Source organism: Staurois parvus, unplaced genomic scaffold, assembly GCF_062004578.1.
Source record: "Staurois parvus isolate SC_StPar_1 unplaced genomic scaffold, SC_StPar_1.0 ptg000428l, whole genome shotgun sequence".
NCBI classification, from domain to species: Eukaryota; Metazoa; Chordata; class Amphibia; order Anura; family Ranidae; genus Staurois; species Staurois parvus.
The window spans coordinates 974,968-988,608 of NW_028318224.1; the positions used below are offsets into that span (position 1 = coordinate 974,968).

At 41.1% G+C, this 13,641-nt stretch overlaps 1 protein-coding gene across 8 annotated transcripts in view; it reads right to left on the bottom strand.

Annotated features, from left to right (window-relative positions):
• Nucleotides 1-13,641, bottom strand: part of CELF4 (CUGBP Elav-like family member 4) — a 1,398,731-nt gene that overhangs the window by 652,847 nt on the left and 732,243 nt on the right. For all 8 annotated transcript variants that reach the window (XM_089687534.1, XM_089687538.1, XM_089687536.1 and 5 more), the window contains exon 2: nucleotides 7,612-7,660. In XM_089687534.1, the coding sequence (XP_089543660.1) occupies nucleotides 7,612-7,660 (49 nt within the window). The remainder of the gene's footprint in view (nucleotides 1-7,611; nucleotides 7,661-13,641) is intronic.

The following is a 13,641-nucleotide window of genomic DNA, read 5'->3' on the forward strand; positions in this document are numbered from 1 at the left end:
CAGGTCCAACCCCGGGTTCACTCTAACCATCAGTTCCCATCACAGTCCCTGCACTCTCTCCCTCTCTTCTACCACCTACCTTAGATGATAAAGTAAGTGAATAAAGTCTTTACAAGGAAGTGATGTCATTAGATGACCTCAGCTTGCTGGCATTACTGGAGAGGCACTGGTTGAGCGCTAAGTAACCTGATTCCTATGAGGTTCAGTCTTTGACAGAGGAAGCATCCCGGGTTGGGCACACTCTGACCCTAAGACATTTGGCACCCACCTACCGTGCTGACATTGAGGGGTACTAGTGAAGGGCATCCTGACTTGCTTTGTTAATAATTTTGGTCTTCCAATACTAAATAAAGAAACCCTAAGGCATGAGAGAGAGAGAGAGAACCATGGTGCGCATTTTACATTTATATACTACATTTTCAAGTTTCTCAGTGCCGTTCCTTCAACTTTGCACTAGAACTATATGTATACCGTGCCATTTAACTATTTCTATAATTCCTGGGCCAGGGCTCATTCCTTGCACATCATTATTTCCCATGTAAATGCCTAGACACGGCCTCTTCCTTTATGGTACAATGATACTGCAAGTCAGCACTCTATTTGCTGTTTAAGTATTGAATATGCAATTAATGGGAAGATATCTGGTCATGCCTAGTAGGGAGAAGAAGGGGAAAAATAGCTGAATAATGCAGTTTGGGGGCAAAGTATCAGTGCAGGGTTATGTATGAGAGTAATTGATGTTGCTGAATATCGCTGAATATACATCCCTCTACCGACGCGATACATGAACTTTGTCCTCAGAGGATGAATGGGGGAGGCACGTGGAGGCACCTACATTATGTCACCCGGCTTTTTTATGCTAACGACATTCTCCGTTCCTACTTTCAGAGCTTCGCTTCGCTCTCCTTCATCTTATAATGTAGCTGGCATATTGAAATTGAGTATTTGCCAATCCATGGGCCTGCGCTGAGGTCAAGAGTGTGTTAAAGGGCAACTTGCCAAATAGGCAATCTCTTGCAAGAGGCATCTCTTGTGTTGGGGCCCAGTTACATTTATATATTGTGATAATGCACTGTAAAATGCATGTTTACTGAAGCACCCATAATCTGGTGCAGTGTGTTTTGGTGCCATTCATTCATTCATTCATTCATTCATCCATGCAATTGAACCCTAAAGGCACATAGAATCACATTTTGCACCCAGTTCACCTCTACCCTGCCTGTTACAACATGACCTAACAATGGAACATGAATTCTATCAGGAAAAAGTGATAAAATAAGACATAAAGCTGCCTCTACAGATGGTGTCAACATGTGCCCTCAAGTGTTGTGACATACCACCATTCTTTGCTAGCCATTGAAGTGATCTGTCTTGCAGCTAGCTTACCTAACGCATATATGTTAGCTCGAGAATGCATTTCCCACATCAAACATGAGCAGTTCTATAGAAAGAAATAACATCAAAGTCAGTTCCTAGCTTCTCTGGCACGTACTGCATATGTCCTTTTCTAAATGGTCAATGCAATTTCTGTCCACTCAATAAAAACAATACTTCCAAGGCTGCTGACACACATTCTCTCTCTGCGGACCAACATCATCGGGTTTCCCCAAGGTTTGAGAGACTTGTAAGCTAACTCCAGCTAAAAAGAGTAGTTACGACTTTAGTATAATTGGACATAGAGTTTTACATTTAAATATATAGTTTCTGGCACTTAATATATAACTGATAGCAGCTTTCTTTCCCATGACTGATTTGTCAATTGAATGTGACCCAGACCGAAATGTTTCTTTGGTAAAAACAATGCTGAAATGCCAACATCAAATATCTACATTAGCCTTTATATCGATTCCTGTGTCCTTTAGAGCTCTTTAGATTCTAGGCCCAGGCAGGACATGAGGCTTGACTTCTGGCCAAATCAAGCACAAGTCACCACCCTAACTGGTGTTAAGGTTCATCTTCTGTAATTTTCAAAGCCTGTACTGCCCACTGAGCTTTGGCCAAATGGGTGGGGGACTAAGCATCAAGAGTGGATGGAAGCTGATCTAGACTTGGGTAGGTGTTGAAGAACCAAGGAATGTAGAAGTTGAAGGCCTAAAGGTGTCTCTGACCTCCACAATATAACTGTATCATGTAGTGGATGTCAGCAGGAGGAACCTTTAGATCAACCTTTCTCAATCTTTTTATCCCACAGGAACCCTTGAAATCATTTTCCAGTCTCATGGAAACCCTGATAAAACCAATTTATTGAGGCTAAGGTGAAAAAATACCCCTTGCAGTGGTGGTCAATGGAAAGAATTTCTCCTTTAAAGACAGGTACAAAGATAATTGATGTCATGCTGCTGGCTCTGCCAAGTGGAGTTGGCCCCAGAAGTTTGCAGATAATATCAGATTGAAGGTCAGTCAGCCACAGCTTAAGGAACCCCTAGCAACCTTTGGAGGAACACTAGGATCCATAGAACTGTGCCTGAGAATCCTAGGCCTTCTGCCTTCCTTGGTGCTTCAACATCTACCCAAGTCTAGGTTAATCTCCATCCATCCACCCTTAATGCTTAGTCCCTACCTGGTTTTTGAAAGTCTGATGCTCAGACTTCAGTGTGCAGTACAGCTATGGGGAGGAACCAGGAGACTGCCACCCCTGGACTATTGGTTTCCCTGCAGATATCGGACATTTCTTGGATTCAGAGAGGCATTTGGCGGCATGGGCAAACAGGAAAGGAAGGCCTAGACTAATCTGTATTAGGTTTTTTGGACTGATGACGTTGGCTATGAAGAACAACAGAATAGTTTGTTTTTATTCTCACCACAACTGTGCACTTATTCTTTAACACCATACACAATATTAATGCTATATTTCAATCTGCATCTTTCATCTTTACAGGCGTTACAAAGGAAATCTACATAGTATATCAGCAGTGGCATATTAAGCAAAATGAACCATTGCTAATTCTGATCAGGTCCTCCATAGATATCTATAGGCTCTTGTTGAAGACTAAAACTACAACGCTTTGTGTAAGTTTGGTAATCATTACGAAGAGATCCAAAATCTCTGGATTGGAGCAAGGTGACACGTTCCTTGCCCAGTGACTTTCAACTATGCAAGCCACCAAATATGAAAAAGAGAAAGAGTTGCATATTTCCTGAACTACTAACAGCCTTGTGACTCCTCTTAACTCCCCCTACAGTTTTCTTGCTGAATATAGCCACAAAAAATGCAGAAACTTGGAACAAAATAAAGAAAACGTTCAAAATCTGTACTCTTCGTGGCTTGCTGCTGCCCCTCTAACTATGCCACCCTAGGTCTTCTCCCAGGACAGCCAGGATGCTGAGAACAGCCTTTGCACAGCAGTAAGTGAAAGGTTAATCTGCTCCTGATGCAGTTACAGTATCTAGATATCTTGAGGAAATCTTCAAACCATAATGACAAATAGCACACAGCAGATTGTTATAGACATTCAGAGAAGGGATACAAATCATGGTTTACTTAGATGACTTTGTTGTATTAACGGAAAGTCATGTGACCATTCCCGCTGTCAATTATCACCAGACAACTAAAGAATGACTGAGAGCTGATAGAGATGTCACAGCAATGGACAGAGGTTTTGTCAGATGTCTACATCCCTTACAATCTCCACCCAGACATGGATATCAAAGATCAAATCCACCCAGACTCTGACTCCAAATGTCATCATCTATATTGTGCTTGACAAATACAACTGGAGCTTGTAAAACATCCAAGCCGATCGAACAATTCAGCAAAAGACTCCACAACAAATTTCAAATACACTCTCATCTTTTTCTGCACCGATCACACTGTCACTTTATTTAAAGTGGAACTCCAGTCTAATATAAACTTCAGTAGCAGATAGATGGGAACACTACCTTCTAAGTTTTGTTTACATTGTAGAGTACATTACATTGTAGAGTTCGGCCAAAACAAACATAAAAATATATATATGTATATATATATATATATATATATATATATATATATATATATAAAATAAAAAAGTATATATATATAATGTACCTTGACTTGTTTTACTTTTGTACAAATTCAACAAACGCAATTGTTAAAGAAAAATAAATGAATATATATGTATATATATATGTATATATAAAATAAAAAATTATATATATATATATATATATATATATATATATATATATAATGTACCTTGACTTGTTTTAATATGTACCTTGACTTGTTTTACTTTTGTACAAATTCAACAAACACAATTGTTAAAAAAAAATAAATGAATATATATATATATATATATATATATATATATATATATATATAAAATAAAAATTATATATATATATATATATATATATATATATACACACTGTATATATATATATATATATATATGTACCTTGACTTGTTTTAATATGTACCTTGACGCAACTGTTAAAAAAAAAAATGACTATATAATAAAAAATTATATATATACTGTATATATATATATATATATATACACTGTATATATATATATATATATATATGATGTACCTTGACTTGTTTTACTTTTGTATGAATTCAACAAACGCAATTGTTAAAAAAAAAAAAATATATATATATATATATATATATATTTTTTTTTTTTTTTTTTTCCTTCCAAATCTGTTTAAGATCCATCGTTCTCAGGGTGACAGCTATGTGTCCAATTTGGTGACAAAGCCCCACCCCCTTTTCACTGTCCAGTCACACCAATATTATTCTATCTATAGGCAATCTATTTTTCTTCTATTAAAGCCTCATTACAATTGCATTATTAGCCATTATGTATTTGAATAGACTGCTCAAGACACAACTTTCAACTTCAGTAAGGATGAGTTTGGGTTCAGTCTGAATACTAAAGGAAGATTGCAGGCCCAATCAATTTCAGGAGGGGCACCCCACAGCTCCACATACACAAAGGGGATACCCGTGATATCATAGACCTAACATGTCCACTTGACCATGTTAGGTCCATGACATTGGCCATATTAGGACATCATTGACCTAGTATGGCCACGTGGTCATATTAGGTCAATCACATCAGCCATATTAAGTCAATATCATCAACCTAACAGGGCCATGTAGTATTATTAGGTCGATGACATTGGCCATATTATGACCCAGTTGGGCACCATGGCCGTATTAAGTTAATGACATTGCCCACAATAGGCTATACACTCCCCGGCCACTTTATTAGGTACACCTTGCTAGTAACAAGAAAATCTCCCCATCACCATTACACCCCCACCACCAGCCTGAACCGGAGATACAAGGCAGGATGGATCCATGGTTTCATGTTATGTCAAATTCTGACCTTACCGTCTAGATGTCGCAGCAACCAGTCTGCCCATTCTCCTCTGACCTCTGACATCAACAAGGCATTTTCATCCATACAACTGGAGCTCACTGAACATTTTTTCTTTTTTGAACTATTCTCTGTAAACCCTAGAGATGGGATAAACCCAGTAGATCAGCAGTTTTTGAAATGCTCAGACCAGCCCCTGTGGCATCAAAAACCATGCCACGCTCAAAGTCAATTAAATCCCCTTTATTCCTCATTCCAATGCTTAGTGTGAACTTCAGCAAGTCATCTACACCATATCTACATGCCTGAATGCATCGAGTTGCTGTCATTTATTGGCTGATTAACAATTTGTGTTACCAAGCAATTAAACAGGTGTACCTAATAAGTGGCTGGTGAGTGTATTATGACATCATTGACCTAATATGGCCCCATGGATATATAATATCAATGACACCGGCAATATTAGGCCAATGTCACTGACATAACATTTCCATGTAAACTTAGTAGGTCGATGACGTTGGCCATATTAAGTCATATTAGGCCATATTTGACCTGATTGGGCCACATTGCCATATTAAAGTGATTCTAAATGCTTTTTTTAAGGAAAAAATAACAAACATGTCTATACTTAAATCCTGTATAATAATACTTACCTGCTCTGTGCAGTGGTTTTGCACAGAGAAGCCTGGATCCTCCTCTTCTTGGGACCTAATATGGCCACATGACACGGTATTGGCCAGTATAGGCCATCAATGACATTATTGACCTAATATGGCCACATAACACGGTGTCGGCCATTATAGGCCATCAATGACAATAATGACCTAATATGGCCACATGACACGGTACTGGCCATTATAGGCCATCAATGACATTAATGACCTAATATGGCACCATGACATGGTATTGGCCATATTAGGGTATCAATGACATGAATGACCTAATATGGCCACATGACACGGTATTGGCCATTATAGGCCATCAATGACATTAATGACCTAATATGGCACTATGACATGGTATTGGCCATATTATGGTATCAATGACATTATTGACCTAATATGGCCACATGACACGGTGTCGGCCATTATAGGCCATCAATGACATGAATGACCTAATATGGCCACATGACACGGTATTGGCCATTATAGGCCATCAATGACATTAATGACCTAATATGGCCACATGACACGGTATTGGCCATTATAGGCCATCAATGACATTAATGACCTAATATGGCCACATGACACGGTATTGGCCATTATAGGCCATCAATGACATTAATGACCTAATATGGCCACATGACACGGTATTGGCCATATTAAGCCATCAATGACATTATTGACCTAATATGGCACCATGACACGGTATTGGCCATTATAGGCTATCAATGACATTATTGACCTAATATGGCACCATGACACAGTATTGGCCATTATAGGCCATCAATGACATTATTGACCTAATATGGCACCATGACACAGTATTGGCCATTATAGGCCATCAATGACATTATTGACCTAATATGGCCACATGACACGGTATTGGCCATATTAGGCCATCAATGACATTATTGACCTAATATGGCACCATGACACCGGCTATATTAGGCCAGAGATTTCAGAAACATCCCTTCCCCTTTGTGTACATGCAGAGAAATACCCAACCACAGCTGCTTGAGCTGGCACTGACAGCTTCCTTCCGGGATTGGGTGAACATGGTTTTGGACAAAACCCAACTTCATTCTTAAACTTATCACCCAGTCATCATTGAAGGACCAATATCCATGTCATCAGGTGGCTACAGCTAGATGTACCCATAGAGCACTGAACAGCAGAGGACTGGGACACTACGGGTAACAGTATTACTGTGTGTTAGAGCACCTTGACTATAAAAAAAAACGAAGAAGAGATTGTGTAGGAGTGGGGTGGGGGTGGTGAGATAGGCAAGGTGGCCGTAATCGACTTTTAGAAGCATCAACTTTGTCAAAAGTTGCGAGTCCGCACCAGAACTTAGCAATACATTTCTATCATCGTTCAACACAATATATCTTAACAAGGCAGTCATCGGTTTCCTAGGCAATAGCTGGCACCTTTCATATAATAATTGAATGTGGAGGGATTTAAAAAAAAAAAAAAACGCACAAAGTACATAAAAAGAAAAAAGAATTAGATAAGAAAGAGTTCTATGGAGGGAATGTCCCCACCACTCATTACACTGCTAATTGATCAGCCGCACAGCATGACAAAATCTAGCAGCAATCACGGTACTTAGCGCTAATGCTTGGAGCAATGTAGACTACTACCTCCTCGACTTTCGCTGTCTGCTGGCTTGACCTGGATTGGCCGGTTCATCTATAGAGAGAAAGAGAGAGAGAGAGGGAATGGGTTAGCGTCACAAAAAAACCCGATTTGCATTTGTATATTGTCTGAAATTTTCAACAGTCTGAAACATTGTAACATTGAAAGATTGTGACTCTAAAACGTTGCGAAACGATATAACAAGCTTCCAATTCCACATTTGTAGCAATGATATTAGAGTGATAGTATTAATAAATTAAAAAAAAAAAAAAAAAAAATATATATATATATATATATATATATAAAAACATTAACAAGAAACATTGTGACACTAAAACGTTTAGAAACGATATAACAAGCTTCCAATTCCACATTTGTAGTAATGATATTAGTAGTGATAGTATTAATAAAATCTATGTAAATATATATATATATATATCATTAACAAGAAACATTGTGACTCTAAAACGTTGTGAAACGATATAACAAGCTTACAATTCCACATTTGTAGCAATGATATTAGAGTGATAGTATTAATAAATTAAAAAAAAAAAAAAAAATATATATATATATATATATATATATATATATATATATATATATAAAAACATTAACAAGAAACATTGTGACTCTAAAACGTTTAGAAACGATATAACAAGCTTCCAATTCCACATTTGTAGTAATGAAATTAGTAGTGATAGTATTAATAAAATCTATGTAAATATATATATATATATATATATATATATATATCATTAACAAGAAACATTGTGACTCTAAAACGTTGTGAAACGATATAACAAGCTTACAATTCCACATTTGTAGCAATGATATTAGAGTGATAGTATTAATAAATTTAAAAAAAAAAAAAAAAATATATATATATATATATATATATATATATATATAAACATTAACAAGAAACATTGTGACACTAAAACGTTTAGAAACGATATAACAAGCTTCCAATTCCACATTCATAGCAATGATATTAGTAGTGATAGTATTAATAAAATCTATGTAAATATATATATATATATATATCATTAACAAGAAACATTGTGACTCTAAAACGTTGTGAAACGATATAACAAGCTTCCAATTCCACATTCGTAGCAATGATATTAGAGTGATAGTATTAATAAATTTAAAAAAAAAATTATAAATATATATATGTAAACATTAACAAGAAATGTGACACTAAAACATTGTGAAACAATATAGCAAGCTTCCAATTCCACATTTGTAGCAATGATATTAGTAGTGATCAGGGGCGACTGACAACTCATGGGGCCCCGAGCAATAGGGGATCATGGGGCCCCTGTGTCATTGCCCAAACTCAAAAAAGCCTATGAAAATGGTACCAGGGGCATCTCATGGGGCCCCCTACTGACCCCGGGCCCTCGGGCAGTGCTCGAGTTTCCAAATGGTCAGTCCGCCCCTGGTAGTGATAGTATTAATATAATATATCTAAACACACACACACACACATATATATATATAAAACATTAACAAGAAAGCTTCCTAGTGCCAAATCCTGCTGAAAAGATAATAAGGCCAATAAGTACGGCGAAAATTGGATTACTGGATTACTGGATACTTGGGGCACGGTAAGCGGCCACACAATAAAATACATAAAGCCATTTATTGACATAAAAGAGTCATGTATTCTCTATAGGACTCATAATACAAACATAACCCCCAAAAGGGGCCAAGAAAAAGAAGAACAGAATTATAAACAAAGTGCCTCCCTCGTATATATATTGATCGCTAAGCACATAAGTACAATAACGTAATATACACTGTCAAAGAACGGTCAACGCGTTTCGCCTGTGAATTTGGCTTCTTCAGGACCGTAACTATATATATATATACGAAACCTATATATATACTGTTTTATGCGTTATCTGCCAAAGGATTTGTATTTCTGTCCCTCCAGTCCTGAGAGTTACACAGCTCTGGCGCAAAGCCCTGTTTGGCGAGGCTGGACACCTGATTTTTCTATGCTGCAGTTAAATAACATGTATAGGTCTTGTCCCTCCCCCTAGCCTGTAATTGGACAGTGAAAGGAGAAGCAGCAGACTGATGAGGTTGTCTCTCTGTCGCTTTGCTCTCTCCTGCTATCAGCATGTTCGTTGCCAGCAAACGGATTGGCTCCTCGTGTTTCTGCTTCCTCTCCTAGTCTCAGCCCTACCGAACTGCCGTAACAAGTCACATTCAGGTACTTATGCTGCTTGCATTTATCAGCCCTGTTGAGTTTTTATTGCCATCTGTGTCCCATTTTAGAGATTTCATTTGCTATTTGACTTGTCAGCATAACAGGAAATTAGAGAAAATCTCCCCTTTGAAAGATTTTGCTATTATTCCTGTTTTGGTAACAAATCAAAAAGATTGGATTCTTCCTCATTTCCAGTCCCGGAGACAATAATTACATAGTTAGTCTGGCTGAAAAAAGACAAAAGTCCATCCATAATAATGGAGGGATGGATCTCCTCTAAGAGGGACACAGAGAGCAATAGAAAGCAGACAGGGGCTCTAACCCATCACCACTCTATCTAAAGCAAAAATGAATACAAGGAAGAAGGGCTCATGTATACTTCCAGTGTAAGGATGGGGGGGAGGGTAAAACATGCAGTTAAGCCGCTTTTTTACTGCCACATACCTATCCCCCTTTAATATGCAAGGCATTGAGTGGGGGAGTTCACATGCCGTGGTCGTAATGCTTTGCATCCGTGGCAGAAATACCCCTGCTGTTGCATTCATCATTGCTGCTGAGGGTGAACCACATACAGGGGCGGACTGACAACTCATGGGGCCCCTGGGAAATAGGGGATCATGGGGCCCCTGTGTCCTTGCCCACACTCAAAGCACACCCAAAAAAGCCTATAAAAAGGTACCAAGGCAGGGGCGGACTGACCATTTGGAAACTCGGGCACTGCCTGAGGGCCCGGGGTCAGTAGGGGGCCCCATGAGATGCCCCTGGTACCTTTTTCATAAGCTTTTTTGAGTTTGGGCAAGGACACAGGGGCCCCATGATCACCTATTGCCCGGGGGCCCCATGACTTGTCAGTCCGCCCCTGTACCAAGGGCATTTCATGGGGCCCCCTACTGACCCTGGGCCCTCGGGAAGTGCCCAAGTGCTCAAATGGTCAGTCCACCCCTGACCACATACAAGTGAATATAATGCCCGTGGTTGCAACATGTCGGTGTGGCATTTACATGGTTGAAACAGGCAGTGAGGAGGTGCGGATCACTTTTCAGAGGCAGTTATCAGCCTGCTGCGCATGATCTTTCAATGAACCATTGAACTGTGGCCAGGGGCGGACTGACAACTCATGGGGCCCCCAGGCAATAGGGGATCATGGGGCCCCTGTGTCCTCGCTCACACTCAAACCACACCCAAAAAAGCCTATGAAAGTTACCAGGCGCATCTCATGGGGCCCCCTACTGACCCTGGGCCCTCGGACAGTGCCCGAGTGCCCAAATGGTCAGTCCGCCCTTGACTGTGGCTATTTGATAGAAACCAGAGGTAGCCCAATGGCTGAGTGCAGGAGCACAGTCTTGTCAGCTTGCATCAGGAACAGGGGCGGGCTAACCATTTGGAAACTCGGGCACTGCCCGAGGGCCCGGGGTCAGTAGGGGGCCCCATGAGATGCCCCTGGTACCTTTTTCATAGGCTTTTTTGAGTTTGGGCAAGGACACAGGGGCCCCATGATACCCTATTGCCTGGGGGCCTAATGAATTGTCAGTCCGCCCCTGATCAGGAAGCGCAGTTAGTGGCGGGATCAACAGAAATGTTATAAGACGTTCACCAAAAAAAAAAAAAAGGACTTGCTTAAGAAAACTGCATATGCCGAATATCCTCGTAAACAGATCTTGGGCTTACATACACTTTAATTACTCCAGGTCAGTGACACGCTTGTCATTCTCTGTAGTGGGGTCACTGCCAGCCGTATCTACCCAGATATATGATCCCCGATGGTGTCACAGGTAGAATCAATTAATCCGCATCACCAGCAACGAGTCCGGTTGCCATAATGAGTATCAACTTGACATAAAACGCTCTAATTACATGGCGGAAGAGTGAATGGGAAGTAATTAGGATCCCCGCTCGGTGAAGGAGGGCGTTGACGGAGAGAAAAGTGGACCTTTAATTGCCTGAGATTGGATTCATTGTAATTAGAACAGTTGGCTGGAGATATTGCATGAAGCTGTACGGTGATTAAAGGAAGGAGAACGGACCACCGCCAGGGAAATGCACCTTCACCGTGCCGTGGATGGAGTCATATCCACAGTTCATACTACGCCGTATCTGAGACACATTTACAGGCCAGGGATGGTGGGAACCCCTTATAATGGGCACAGCAGGTGTACAGACCTGGGAACTCAGCACAGGGATGGTGGGAACTCCTCATAATGGGCACAGCAGGTGTACAGACCCAGGAACTCAGCATAGGGATGGTGGGAACCCCTCATAATGGGCACAGCGGGTGTACAGACCCGGGAACTCGGCACAGGGATGGTGGGAACCCCTCATAATGGGCACAGCGGGTGTACAGACCCGGGAACTCAGCACAGGGATTGTGGGAACTCCTCATAATGGGCACAGCAGGGGTACAGACCCGGAAACTCGGCAGAGAGATGGTGGGAACCCCTCATAATGGGCACAGCAGGTGTACAGACCTGGGAACTCAGCACAGGGATGGTGGGAACTCCTCATAATGGGCACAGCAGGGGTACAGACCCGGGAACTCGGCACAGAGATGGTGGGAACCCCTCATAATGGGCACAGCAGGTGTACAGACACGGGAACTCGGCACAGAGATGGTGGGAACCCCTCATAATGGGCACAGCGGGTGTACAGACCCAGGAACTCGGCACAGGGATGGTGGGAACCCCTCATAATGGGCACAGCGGGTGTACAGACCCGGGAACTCAGCACAGGGATGGGGGGAACCCCTCATAATGGGCACAGCGGGTGTATAGACCCGGGAACTCAGCACAGGGATGGGGGGAACCCCTCATAATGGGCACAGCGGGGGTACAGACCCGGGAACTCGGCACAGGGATGGGGGGAACCCCTCATAATGGGCACAGCTGGTGTACAGACATAGTGACAGGTTAGGGCAGGTTATAGTATTATAGTGGCAGGTTAGAATATTACAGTGATAGGTTAGGTTAGTATAGTGGCAGGTTAGGGTAGTATAGTGATAGGTTTGGGTAGTATAGTGATAGGTTTGGGTAGTATAGTGGCAGGTTTGGGTAGTATAGTGGTAGGTTAGGTTAGTATAGTGGCTGGTTTGGGTAGTATAGTGATAGGTTAGGGTAGTATAGTGGCAGGTTTGGGTAGTATAGTGATAGGTTAGGGTAGTATAGTGGCTGGTTAGGGTAGTATAGTGGTAGGTTGGGGCAGTATAGTGACAGGTTAGAGTATTATAGTGGCAGGTTAGGGCAGTATAGTGGCAGGTTAGGGTAGTATAGTGGTAGGTTAGGGTAGTATAGTGGTAGGTTAGGGTAGTATAGTGGTAGGTTTGGGTAGTATAGTGGCTGGTTTGGGTAGTATAGTGGTAGGTTGGGGCAGTATAGTGGTAGGTTAGAATATTACAGTGGTAGGTTAGGTTAGTATGGTGGCTGGTTTGGGTAGTATAGTGGTAGGTTAGGGAAGTATAGTGGCTGGTTAGGGTAGTATAGTGGCAGGTTTGGGTAGTATAGTGGCAGGTTTGGGTAGTATAGTGGCAGGTTTGGGTAGTATAGTGGTAGGTTAGGGTAGTATAGTGGTAGGTTGGGGTAGTATAGTGGTAGGTTGGGGTAGTATAGTGGTAGGTTAGGGCAGTATAGTGGCAGGTTTGGGTAGTATAGTGGTAGGTTAGAATATTACAGTGGTAGGTTAGGTTAGTATGGTGGCTGGTTTCGGTAGTATAGTGGTATGTTAGGGCAGTATAGTGGCTGGTTAGGGTAGTATAGTGGTAGGTTAGGTTAGTATAGTGGCAGGTTAGGGTAGTATAGTGGTAGGTTAGGGTAGTATAGTGGTAGGT